At 51.9% G+C, this 13,221-nt stretch overlaps 1 protein-coding gene across 2 annotated transcripts in view; it reads left to right on the top strand.

Moving 5' to 3' along the window:
• The window catches only part of LOC125345007 (pituitary tumor-transforming gene 1 protein-interacting protein-like), a 30,944-nt gene extending 18,194 nt beyond the window's left edge, over positions 1-12,750 (top strand). For both annotated transcript variants that reach the window (XM_048337267.1, XM_048337266.1), the window contains 5 exons: positions 3,130-3,182; positions 3,700-3,808; positions 6,199-6,370; positions 7,598-7,644; positions 11,030-12,750. In XM_048337267.1, coding sequence (XP_048193224.1) covers positions 3,130-3,182; positions 3,700-3,808; positions 6,199-6,370; positions 7,598-7,644; positions 11,030-11,067 — 419 coding nt within the window. In that variant the 3' untranslated portion in view covers positions 11,068-12,750. The remainder of the gene's footprint in view (positions 1-3,129; positions 3,183-3,699; positions 3,809-6,198; positions 6,371-7,597; positions 7,645-11,029) is intronic.
• The last annotated feature ends 471 nt before the right edge of the window (positions 12,751-13,221 follow it).

The following is a 13,221-nucleotide window of genomic DNA, read 5'->3' as shown; positions in this document are numbered from 1 at the left end:
ACCCTTGTTGGAAGCAGACATTGTGAGCCACAATCTGTTAAAAAGTTGTAGGGTGAAATCCCTGACATTTGGGCTCCTCCTCAGTGGTGTGTGGACTCAGACTTGGACCGTAAGCCTCATCTGGTGAAAGGCAAGTCCCCCACAGGAACCCTAAGGAGCACAGTGTGGCCAGTCCTTACAGCGCAATGTGGGTTAGAGACCGAGCTGCGCTTTTCGGGCCTTCTCCCCAAGAAATGGCCCTGCACGCACACCTGTGGTGCAGGGCAGCCTCTCCTTACTTCCGATGGAGGTGGTAAGGTGACCAGAGCTTCTCTGTGAGCCTCTGCCCTCCTCTGAAACAGACAGCAGAGGTGCCGTCCAGCAGTCTCCTCACCAGCACCTGGCTGAGTACTCCCAGGTGGAGTGCTGAGAAATTCTCGGGCACATGCCTGGGGCTTGCTGGGTGACCTTCACACCTCCTCACCCATGGCAGTGTGTCCTTTCTTATTTAATCAATTACTGACCCAACTGAAACTTGGAAAGCACTCAGAAGTGAGACATGGCCTAGGGTACCCTGACAGGAGAGCTTTTGTTTTGTTCTTCCGCCTAATTTCTAAAGGAGGTGAGTCTGGAAGTTCTTTAAAAGTCAACAAATACATCAGGTGCCCTGTGGCTAAGATATAGAAGATGGTGGTTTGAGACCACTCTGGGCAGCAAAGTTTGCTAGATTTCATTTCTAAAATAATCAGCAAAGCCAGGTGCCAGTGGCTAACAGTTGTAATCCTAGCTCTTCAGGAGGCTGAGATCTGAGGATCTTGCCTAGAGCAGGAAAGTCTGTGGGACTCTTATCTCCAATAAACTACTCAGAAAAAGCTGGAGGTTGTGCTGTGGCTCAAGTGGTAGCGTGCTAGCCTTGAGCAAAAGAAGCTCAAGAACTGCGCCCAGGCCCAGAGTTCAAGATCCAGGACCAGCAAAAAATAAATAAAATAAGCAGCAAAAAGCAGGGCTGAAAATGTGATTCAAGTAGTAGAAGGCCAGATTAGCAAGTTCTAGGCCCTGAGTTCAAACCTCAGTACCACCAAAAAAACAAACTAAACAAAATTAACAAACAGAATCTAAGGTGAAACCTCTAAGTCATAAGACTTGTAAGTCAGGACATTTATATTCAGTTCCACACTGATGAAATACAACTACATTCTTTTCTATCTACAGCACATAATTTTCTCCCATCTTGTGATGAGGTCAGAGGTCCATTGTGTGGCTCTGAGAAATGGCTTTCTGGGGAGCAGTGGCCAAAGGGCAGTGCGTTTCCTTCTTGCTACACAGGACGGTGTTTTCTGTGAGCACCACATGGAACTGAACAAACCTTCCCAAACCTGGAATTCTTTTAAAGCTGACTGCCCCAACACTAATGTTTCCTGGTACTGAAGACACGCCTTGTTCTTGGCCTGTAGAAGAGGAGGAGGAGCAGGGCTGGGCAGTCTGCCCGATTCTTTGTCCTGGCCTCTTGTTGACTCACACTGGCCAGTAATCAGGAGGCCCAGGGGCAAAAGAATTTGGGGTGTGTATCTCCAAGCTTATTTATTTCAGTTCACACATGCAGTTATGAAAACAAAGATCCTGTACCTCATCCTCACTGGGCCACCGTCAGGACTGAGGAGAAAGAGGAGCCTCCTTTTTGTAGATAACTTCTGTAAAAGGACCGAAAGTGGGCACACTAAGCACACTGTGTACCTCCCTCCCAAGGAGAGGAGCAGGGTGTCAGCCTCAGTATTCCGGGGAGGTTCGGGGAGCAGGATCCCAGCCGGGGAGCTGAGCGGTACCTTGAGTCCCAGAGGCCTTTTGTTGGCCAGATGCTTAGACCACACCTTCCATCTGTTACTGTAAAGGAGCTGGTGTGATCATTTTTTTTTAACTGACAAACTGTAATTGCTTGTTATTTTAGCCAAACTTAGGCGCAAGTTGCTGAGGAAGCCTTGTACTCCAAATTCTTCAGAAATGACTCCTCCCAAGATTTCGGACTTCCTTCTGCACAAGTGCCACTTAATTACCAAATTGTGCACATGGAAGATTGATAGGGTCCTTGACGGCTAGGGTTAGCATACAGCCTATACACAGACCTTACCAAACCCCTGGTGTTCAGGACCACAAAGTGCCTGGGTTGTCTCCAACCCTGGAACAGCTCCTCTGTCTGTTGTCTGTTGGAGGATCTCAATTTGGTATTGTTCTGTCTGGGTCAAGTCCTAAACCGAGTTTGTAGCAGCTCCTGAGAGCTCCCGAGCGCACAGGCTAAGGTGTTACTCAGCTCTGCCCAGGGTAGGGACAGTGCAGGAAGCCACGTCATGCATTTTGTCCCCACATTCCTTCCTAGTGTGTGACTCAGGAGACACACGCACTCTCTGGTACTGTACTGTGCCTGAGAGTAACCAGAGCCCAAGGTTTTGTTGTTCCAACAAGGAAACAAAACTTAGGGGTGCCTTTGGGTGCGTTAGTCCTGTGTGACCCCTCAGGCACCTGTCCCGGTGCAGAACCCCATTGTGGAACAGTGGTCCGGCACCCGTCCCTTGCTCCGTGTCACCCAGCTCACCGTCCTCATGCTGGGTGGGTGAGCTCCCTTGGCACACAGTGTGTGTAGGGGTTCTCCCCACGCCCAGGTCTTCAGACTCATCCATTTGCTTTTGTCTTCATGGCTGAATAGTGTTTGGTGGTGTTTGGATGTTCACCAGCATTGTTCAGCATTGCTGTGACTTTGTCTCCCAGGAGAGCGTGCTGTTTGGGTTAATGATGGTGAAGTCACCTGGCACACCTGTTTTCAGGGAGAGCTGTTGAGTCTGGAATCTTCCTTTCTACGGGACAGCCAAGAAGTGGCGCTGTGGCTCAAAGTGGTAGAGTGTTAGCCTTGGGCTGAAGAGCTCAGGGACGGTGCCCCAGCCCAGAGTTCAAGCCCCAAGACCCACCAAGAAAAAAGAATATGGAGGAGAGCCGTAGGCTGGCTCTTCCTGAGGCCTGCAGGTAGCCGTCACCTGCCCGGATGTCGAAGCAGGCTGGCACCAGAAGTCAGAGGGCCCCAGCCCTGGCGCTGGGCGCCCCCGCTGGCTCTGGCACCTCTTTGATCCCATGCCCTTGGTGACGCCCTTGTCTCCCCTGCAGGTTGCTCTCAGAGTACTAACAGATCGTGTGAGGAGTGCCTGAAGAACGTCTCAGTAAGTAGTGCGGTAGAGAGCGTGCCTGGAGGCAGACCTGCCCCTTTGGCATCTTCACTTCATAAACACAGGCTGCCCCTGCCATCACCCCTGCTTTGGGCGGGACCCTCCCTAGAGCTAGCTGAGAAGCATCTGGTGTCCTGGACTTGCCCATGACCAGGCCTGTGCAAACTGGAGAGGTCTGTTGGGTCCATGACACCGTGTGACACCATGTGACAGAAGGACTAATGTGTGGTGGCACTTGGGGGACCTGCCACCTCTACACGGCAGTGCTATGGGGTCGGCTCCTGTCGGAGAAGCCAGGCCTCTGGCCGTGGTTGTGCTGTGGTACCTGTGATTTTTCATAGCTGCCAGGAGGCGTCCCTCAGCTCCTCCCATGGCGGTCAGCAAGGCACTGCAGCCATCTGGGACACTGGGTATGACTGAAGAGCAGCGAGGCCCTTTCCTCACTGGGGAGAGGAGTGAGCGGCAGCCAGAGGGGGAGGGTCCCCGCGTCATCTGCTCCGTTCTCTTTCAGTGTCTGTGGTGCAGTAGTACAAAGGCATGCCTGGACTACCCTGTGAGGAAGATCTTGCCGCCCGCTTCCCTTTGCAAGTTGAGTTCTGCACGATGGGGCGTTTGCTGGGGTAAGTTGTTTTCATTTACCTCGTGCAAAATCCGTGCTTTTTTGAAAGTTGTAGTTAGATGGTCAGGTGGCGTAGCATGCTGCTGTAGCTCCTGGCACTTAGCAAGAGGTCAGAAAGTGGTGATTGGCTAGAGCCCAGGCAAGTAGCCAGGCTCCACTAACCCTTCCAGCCTTTTCTGTGTATGTGGTGCTGAGGAATCAGACCCAGGGATTCATGCATGCAAGGCAAGCGCTCTGCCACTAGGCCACAGCCACAGCCCCTCTACCTTGCCTTAGTTTGTGTGTGTGTTGCTCCCCGGAGCTCACTCTTTTGCAGATCCCTCTGTGGCTTATTCCTTCCTTAGCTATGTCCATTCTACTTCATTTCTATCTCAGAAGCCTGGTAGCATCTCTCTGAAAGGATCCCTGCTGTTGAGGCCCCAGAGAGCCCAGAGGTTTGGGGTGGTGATTGTGGGAGCACGTACATGTGCACGTGTGCACGCCCAATTCTGCCCATCACGGGTGCTTCACACAAGGAAGCCCGTGGCCTCCATCTCCACTGTCTGCTCCCTGGAGCCTTTCCTTCCCTGTTTGCCGAGACGGCTCTGGGACTGGGAAACTGGTCGTGGAGCACTGACTCCTTTTGTTTTTGCAATTTTACACTTTTTAGACTGGGTCATAGGAAGATAGAACATATGATTAAAACCTCAAAGGCATCCGAGCAGATGTAACATCTACTTCTGATTTTAAAACGTTTGCTAAGCTAAAAAAGTCTGCTAGCCAAGTGCCATTAGCTCACACCTATAATCCTAGCTACTCAGGAAGCTGAGATCTAGAGGATAGTAGTTCAAAGTCAGCCCAGCCAGGAAATTTCACTAGACTCCATCTCCAAAGTAACTAGCAAAGAGTAGCACTGGCCTAGCAAGCATACAAAGTCTTGAGTTCAAACCCCAGTACTATTTTAAAAAAAACAAAAACAAAAACAAAAAAAACAGACAAAAGACTGAAACACAAAAACTGCTAAATGAGTAGCTCACAAGAAGAGTATGTCAGAATCCACCAGGCTGGGGACAGGCCTCCCCCATCTGGCTCACACCTATAATCCTAGCTACTAAAGAGGCGGAGATCTGTGGATTGTGGTTCAAAGCCAGCCTGGGCAAAAGTCCATGAAACTCATTAAGTTAACCAGCCCAAATTGGAAGTGGAGCTGTGGCCCAAGTAAGTGGTAGAGCTCCAGCCTGAGCAAGAAAAACCTAAGTTCAAGCCCTACTACCGCCACCCACCCACACCCCAAAGGGGGAAAATGCCAGTCGTATGTCATTGGTTCTTGAATGAATTCAGTTTTAACTAGGTAATTGGAACAGGTGCACAAGTAGTATAGGGAATTCCTTAGTTAGCTCTGGTTTGAACTAGCTGGTGTGATGTAAAGGGCTTTAGAGAAAGAAGAATGATCAAACTGATCATGGCTTGTATTTGTCTCTGTAGCTTGGCTCTTCCAGGAAATCTTGCCACTGAGTGGTGCTGACCAGTGGCCATTTTCGGGCCCAGAATACCCATAACTCAGAGGTGTGAAGGTGGCCCACAGTGCCTGTGGCCAGGGCTGCTTCTCTGGATTCTTGCTCGTGGGCCTCTTTTGGGCTTGGTGCCCCTCATGCCTGAACAGACTTTTCTTTCTCTGGGGAATAGGTGTGATTTTGTTGACTGGCCAGGACACTTACCTCCATTTGTTTGAGAGCCACTAAAGGCACAGTGTCTTAGTCTCAGTAGACGGTTTTGTCTTCATTTTCTTCTTTTTGGTTTCTTTTGCCTTTCCTCACCAAGTATCTTTTTATTTTTATTTATTTATTTATTTATTTATTTTGGCCAGTCCTGGGCCTTGGACTCACTGCCCCTTGGACTCACTGGGCCTTGGAGCACTGTCCCTGGCTTCCTTTTGCTCAAGGCTAGCACTCTGCCACCTGAGCCACAGCGCCACTTCTGGCCGTTTTCTGTATATGTGGTGCTGGGGAATCGAACCCAGGGCCTCATGTATACGAGGCAAGCACTCTTGCCACTAGGCTATATCCCCAGCCCCTACCAAGTATCTTTTTAATCTCAAGTAAAAAATGTCACCCTAGCTGCTAGCCTTTAGCAAAAGGAAGACGAAAGCTCAGAGACAGTGCACAGGCCCTGAGTTGAATCCCTAGGACTGGCACACGCAAAAGGCCAGCCTGTCCCTTCAGTTCACTGTTACGAATCCAGAAGTATTTGAAGTCAAACAGTGGCTTAAGGAAGCCAGTGACACCGTGGGTCTGCGCTGGTGGAGGCAGGCCCCTGGGGCCCGTGCTCCGGGATTGCTGGCAGGGGCGAGAGTGGTGCTCGTGGAGGGGTGTGGACCTGACGTGGTGCTGACTGCACACTTTGGGCTTCCAGTGAACTTTGAGGCGCTGATTATCGCCATGTCGGTGCTGGGAGGCTCCATCCTTCTTAGCATTGTTGTCTGTTGCTGGTGCTGCTGCCGCACGAAGAAAAGCCGGAAGCCAGATAAGAACGATGAACGGGCCATGAGGGAGCAAGAGGAGAGGAGGGTCCGGCAGGAGGAGAGGTGAGCTCTCTGTGATTCCTCTGGCCGGGTTCAGATCCGGAGGATGGGGGAGGTGATGCCAGGTCCTGGGAGTGAAGGCCTGGCATGGTGTCTGCGGGTTTTCTAGGCTGTGCTTAGAGAGAGAAAGTGTCAGGAGCCTTGCAAGGGGCCATGGTAGTCATCATGCCAGACTGCACCTGTGACCTCCTTTGAATGAAGGAGGCTGGAGGCTGGCAGTGCCACTTGTGGGGGGGGGGTGCGTCAGACTGCCCTTACAGCTGCCCAGGTGGCCAAGGCTTCTGATAGTCTGCCCATTCCCTCAGGAGGAGCACTGAGGTGGGGGAAGGTGCTCGGAGCTCAGTCTCGCTGGTGCCGTTACAGAGTCAGGCCAAGGCCATGCTTCTCTGGTGTGTGCCGGGACTGGGGAGGAGCCATGTCATCCCTTCCCCCCCCGCATGGGGACATGGGGACACATGCGGACACATCGCTCATGCTATCCCCTGAAATTAGGTGCTGCTAAATAGAGAGTAACAATTGCTTTTCCTAACCATCAGAACCTGCCATAGGCGTTCACTGTCCAGTGCGTCTTCCTTATGTGAAAAGACCTTTTTAAAGATTATGGTGTCAGGCATTCGACTTGTTAACATTCTGAGATAGGAATGTTACTTTGTAGTCTGGGCTGGCCTTGATCTCCTCATCCCCCTGCCTCAGCCTCCTGAGTGCTGGAGTTGCAGGTATGCACCGCCAAGCCTAAGCAAACGGATGAAAAGAAGAGAATGGTTGAGTCAGATGCTCATGCCTGTAATCCGAGCTCCTCAGGAGGCTAAGATCTGATGGTCGTGGTTCCAGGCCATCCCAGGCATTAAAGTCTGTGAGACTCTTTTCTCCAATAAACTACAAAAAACTTGGAAAAGGAGCTATGGCTCAAGTTGGCAGAGTGCTGGCCTTGAGCAAAAGCACCTCAGGGACAGTGTCCAGGCCCTGAGTTCAAGTCTCAGGACCGGCACGCGTGCATGCACATGCAAGCACAGACACAAGAATGAAGAATTAGCCTCAGGAGACTCACTTTGCTGACACTTTGTGGGTCCCGGGGTGGTGACCCCATGGTCAAGCACATCCCCACTTCACTTTTGGGAAGATGGAGGAAAGCCACCAAAGGAACCATAGCCGAAACGTGAGGAGCCCTTCTCTGAGGTGATCTTGTGTGTTGCGGCTTGATGTTACGTGATATTTCTTTATATTTTATAGGAGAGCAGAGATGAAGTTGAGACATGATGAAATCAGAAAAAAATACGGTAAGAAGCGGTTGTTTCTCTTTGATTGGTTGGGAGGATTGGCCGTGATGGGTGGCTGTGTCCTGGGGCCAGGAGCGGGCACACCCTCAGGGCCCTGGCCTCCCCACGAGAAGCCAGCTCCTGGATCTGACCAGCAGACTCCGGGGCGGCGGAGGACGTCCGCCCATGCAGTGACAGCTCAGCACATTCCTATTCAATAAGTAATGTCCCAGTTCCACCATAGGGTGAGGAATGGGCTAGTTAACCCATAGACATGATTAAACCAAATATTGTTCCCTCAGCTTCCACTTTTACAGGCTCAGATGGGCCCGGGGCTCTCTTAGGGAGTTCTGGGAAAATAAAAGCACATTCCAAGAGGTACATGAGGAGAAATCAAGAAGCACTGAGATAAGCAGTTTTGGTAACACCTCACATACCAGGAATGACTGAGCTCAGTACGTAGGAGATTCCTCCTGTTTCTTGACTGGATTCCTGTAGAAGGCCAGACATTCAGAGTCCTGCGTCTTTACTTACACCTGGGGTAAACAACCACACAACCGGGGTTTTCCCCTGGTCCACTCACATTCCAAGCGCCCAGTCAGCTCTGTAGCCAGTCACAGTCCCCAGGGCTCCCGGGTCCCACAGCCAGCCTCACGAGGCTTTGTCTCAGCAGACTTCTTATTCATGGGAAGTATGGAGATTTCTGGAAGGGCTGTCCCTATCTGCCATCCTGTTTGCCTTAAAGTAGGGTACGCTGTAGCCTCATCTCTGTGAGTGTCTTGTCTCTGTGTAGCCTTTCACCCTTGTGTGTCTCTGCCTTCTCCATGCTTTATCTTTTTTTTTTTTTTTTTTGGCCAGTCCTGGGCCTTGGACTCAGGGCCTGAGCACTGTCCCTGGCTTCTTCCTGCTCAAGGCTAGCACTCTGCCACCTGAGCCACAGCGCCGCTTCTGGCCGTTTTCTGCATATGTGGTGCTGGGGAATCAAACCTAGGGCCTCGTGTATCCGAGGCAGGCACTCTTGCCACTAGGCTATATCCCCAGCCCTCTGTGCTTTATCTTGTTTGGTTTGGTTTGGAGTGGTTTCTTCAGGGGGTGAACTTGAAGGGATGCAGTGTGACCATACGTGCATGGGCAAACCTTTTGTTCTGTTGGAATGAACTGGATGCCCATGTGTAAAATAACTGATGCTCCCCGAGGCTCATGATAGTAACAAAACATTAAGCTCCACATCTGCTCCCACTTTGATTCTGAGCTTACTTTAAAGCCCATGAAGTTTGCTAGTTTTCTGCAGTAGACTTTGGGATTGCCTAGTGATGCTAGAAGCTGACCTCTCACCTGTCTTCCCATGAGGTGACAGGCCTGAGGGTGTCTACAGGTGGGAGCTACTGTACTGGCCTTAATATCAGCTCTAGGGGTGGAATCCGACTAGGGGAGTTTGGAAATTCTTCCCACAGGTGCCTGTCTTAGACTTGGGTTTGTGTGCAGTGCTGTTTTCGTGGTATGCCAGTATCTCGTTCACCAAGGGCATGATTATGTCACTGTGTGTATGAGCTTTTCCTGCTGAGAAAGAAAGTACCTCAGGTAAACTGTTGGAAGGAGGGGCAGTTGCTTCTGGCCCACAGTTGCATTGCAGAGGTTTCAGCCACACTGGCCTTGGCCGATGGCAGGCCGTCGTGGTGGAAGCGCACCTGTGCCTGCTTCCTACACCCAAGCCCCATCTCTAGTTTCCACCCCCTCCCCGTCAGGCATCAGTATAAGCCCTTAGTGGATTAATCCGCCGGCGACATCAGAGCCCTCGGGATCCAGTTACCAAGTCTCCCTCTGAATATTGCAATGGGGACCAAACCTTCCACGCAGGATTTGTGGAGGACACGATATGCAGACCGTGGCACTGATGGTCTTGGTCATCTGTGAGAAGTTGCAGCACCAGCAGAATGGGGCTGTGCTCACGGGCTGGCCCAGTTGCCTATGGTGTGGAGGCCTCGGTCTCTGGGCTGGTGATCTATCTATGTGGTCATGCCATACTGGGTTGCATGGGCTGGGCTAGACTCCAGCCTGAGTGATATCTTCCAGCCAGTGCCTGTCCCTTGCTGGCCCTTAGCTGTTGGTGTCTCCAAGGCTGCTAGATGGTCTGCCTTGTCGATGGTCCTACCTGAACTTGCTTCTTTCTTGGCTGGCCCACCATCTCCACCTCTCCCCCGTGCCGGGTGCCTTGTCCTTGCCCTGCCCATTCCCGAGGATGCCAGGGTTCTTGGGGTGTGTAGCTACTTGGTTTCCAGTAAGCTACTGCCATGGTGTCGCCCTGCCTTGTGGTCAGGACACTTTTTGTTGCCAGTCCTGGGACTGTCACTGTGCTTCTTTTTCTCGAGGCTAGCACGCCACCACTTGAACCACAGTGCCACTTCCAGCTTTGTTTATATGGTACTGAGGAACTGAACCCAGAGCGTCATGCGTGGTAGTCGAGTACCCTACTGCTAAGCTGCATTCCCAGCCCCAGCCCCAGGAGGGCACTCCTATGGCCTGCAGCCCTACCCAGCCCTCCATGGGAAGCAGCCCGTTTTCCATGAAGTTGAAGCTTTTTGACATTGACCCACGTTAATGTGAATCAACGATGAGATGAATGGATATACTTGGCCACGGTGCAGAGTACCCCCAGTGCAAGGTGGAGTCCCTCAGATTTTGTGCTGACCTCCGGCCTGGGCAGGGCTGTGGAGCAAAGTCCTCTGCCTCACTTGACCCGGCTGTGTGGCTGAGCGGGCCCTGTATTTACACTGGTGAGGGGGCGGGGTTGGTGATCCGAGAGAGAGTGAGTGTCCAGTGTGAAGAACTCCCAATCTTGGGTGCGTATACAAATTGAGTTTCATGGTTCCATTGGCATTGTATCAGGTATATTGCAACACTTGAGTTGATTTGGTGGTCTTCACTCTTTATAGTTCAACAGCAAATCTAAAGATGTTCATTGTTGGGATGGTTTTGCTTTGTTTGCTGTGTACTTTGTAGCCAGCCATTGTGGAAAAAAATACTTGCTTTAACTTTAATTTCTCTTTATCAGTAACTGTGTCTCTTAGGCCATTTTGGAATCCTTTCTGGTAAATTTTGAAATGTTTGTGTTCTTTCTTCCTTTCGTTCTTTTGAGACAGTCTTGCTCTGTCTCTAGGCTGGCCTTAAACTCATGGCCCTTCTGCTGCCTCCCGAGGGTAGGGATTATCCACCAGCAACACTCTTTCTGACTGATGTCAGCTTTAAAGCCAGCTGTATTTTACTTTAAGGTCAAGCTTAGATAGTACCCAACACGTTTAGAAGTCATTTTTCTCACAAGCTCAGTAAATCGTACTATAAAATTAGCCATCTTGTATTTGGTGAATGTGGTTTCCAGTTGAGTAAGTGAAGTTGTCATTTTTTTCAGGTCTGTTTAAAGAACAAAACCCATATGCGAAGTTTTAAAGCCACCGCCACACACTTCCTTGGGACCAGGCAGCCCCAAAGCTTCTGGGGAGAGCCTGCCCCCCAGCCCAGCCTGCAGGTGGACACCTCCAGCTGGGACAGTGGAGGCAGCCTTGAAGGACAATCTTCTCCTTCTCTGCAAGCTGTGACCTTCCCTCCCCTTCCCTCCCCTTCCCTCCTCTCCCCTCCTCTCCCTGCTGTGGCTGTAGCTTCAGACGTGAAACGCACTGAGTTTCTCTAGAGGAAATGTATTTGTTCTCCACTCAGTGTGGCTCAGGCGCGTGGGCCGCACTCCTCACACCTTGCCTGGCTCACAGCCTCAGGACCCCGCCCCCCACCCCCGCGGAGCACGGAGGCCGTCTGTCTGTCCTTTGGTCTTGGGGAAGACTGATGTGTGTGCCCGCCCATTTCTTCTCTTTCTGGTGGTCTTTGTGAGAGCATAGCGTCCCAGGACACAGTACTTCCTAGCCCATCTGTATCGGTAGCTTTGGAGATAATCAAAATCATTTTGCTCCCCTCGCAAAGTTTCACCCAGAAACTTAGATGTGAAATTTCAGGCCCTGTAAGGTGGTGATGAGACACTTTCCCGGTGGACACCCAGTTCTCAGTGTGGCTTGAAGTCTCTCTGAGGGTGGAGTGGCCGGCCACCCCTGTGTCTGCCTTGCTTCCTGTCAGGTGCATTCACGGGTGTGTGGTCCCGCGTCCTCCACAGGTCCTGGAACAGGACTCAGACTTCTCCTCCTCTGTCAGGCTGTGGAGGGGCTCATCACGAGGGGCCTGGGGGTGGCATGTCCCCTCTAGGGAGAGTGAAGGGCTTGTCGACGGCCAGGGGTGTTGGAGGCAGGTGCATGGTTGTCCAGCCCAGGCATTGTGCTCACGTTGTTCCCTGGCTACCCACCACTTCCGGCTGGGTTCCAGCCCCCCTCCCTGTCCCATGCCGTTGGCCTCTGCAAGTTGATCAGTGGGATTCCAGGTCGCTCCCAGAGCCCTCCACGGCGCACGTGGTTTTACACTCAAGACCTGTGACTTGGGTAACTGTCGTGCGCTTGCTGACGGGGAGAGCGAGGGCCACCCGGAAGTTCCTGGACACTCCACAGACATTCAGAAACAGCCTCACTTGCCAGATTGAATTAAGGAAACCTTTAGAAGGGCGGCGGGCACACTGTGGCGGCGTGCGGGGAGGCTGTCTGCTTCATCCTGTGCTACCTGTGCCTTGGTGTCACCAACGTCTGTGACTTCTTACCTCGCCCGCGTGCCTGGGGGTGGCTGCCGGCCGCCAGGCCTCCCCGCACCCCCCCCCCCCCATAGCTACCAGAGATTCTTACAGACTGGGGAAATAACCTTTAATATGTTACTTTCCTGACTTCTCGGGCATTTGATAACAATTTAAAATATCATACACATTCCAGAATATTTTATACTTTCAGAATTTGACTTTTTACAGCTTGTTGATAAACTTTGAGATAGACCTTAGCAAACTTCTATTGGCGCTGTCGTTGGTGTGAAGTCACACGATGTGTCATTTAGGTTGCTGAGTGGAAGGTAGAGGTGTTTATCTCCCACCTTGTGGAAACGCAGCAGGCAGCTGCAGGCCCTCTGCCTTCCTCCAGACCATCCCAGCAGTCACTGCGCCGGAAGGTGCCTTGCTTTTTAACCACTTTCCAATAAAAACATGTAATACTGCTCTGTGCTCCAGTGTGCTCCATCTCTGTGGTACAGGGGCCTGGGGGGGAACCAGGTGGTGCACCGCTGGGTCGCCACCATGACACGTGAGCTCTGAACACTCACAGACTGCCTGTGGCCTGCCCCTCAGTGTTGCTTACTCGGGGCTAGATGCACCTGGAGAGGGCAGTGGCCAGAGCCACCCCAGTGTGACGGGTGGCTGTTGACGGGCCCTCTACCTGCGCCCCTGTCCCTTGCTCAATCAGGAGTGCTGAGAAAGCAAGCGAATCCTCAGTGGCTCCCGGGGAACAAGCTAGAAACCTAGAAACCATTATTAATGACCCCCGCCCCCTGCTTTCAGATTCACTGATCCTGTGAGAAAATGGCACGGCAGGTCTCTGCTTATTCATCTAGTGCCTTACCTCCTGTGCACCCTAACATTCCAGCTTGGGACAGGAAAGTAGGGGGGCTTACAGTATTGTCTATCCTTCC

Source organism: Perognathus longimembris, unplaced genomic scaffold (genome assembly GCF_023159225.1).
Source record: "Perognathus longimembris pacificus isolate PPM17 unplaced genomic scaffold, ASM2315922v1 HiC_scaffold_5100, whole genome shotgun sequence".
Lineage (NCBI taxonomy): Eukaryota > Metazoa > Chordata > Mammalia > Rodentia > Heteromyidae > Perognathus > Perognathus longimembris.
The sequence above is the reverse complement of the archived record's forward strand: the minus strand, read 5'-3'. Positions and strand labels throughout refer to the sequence as shown.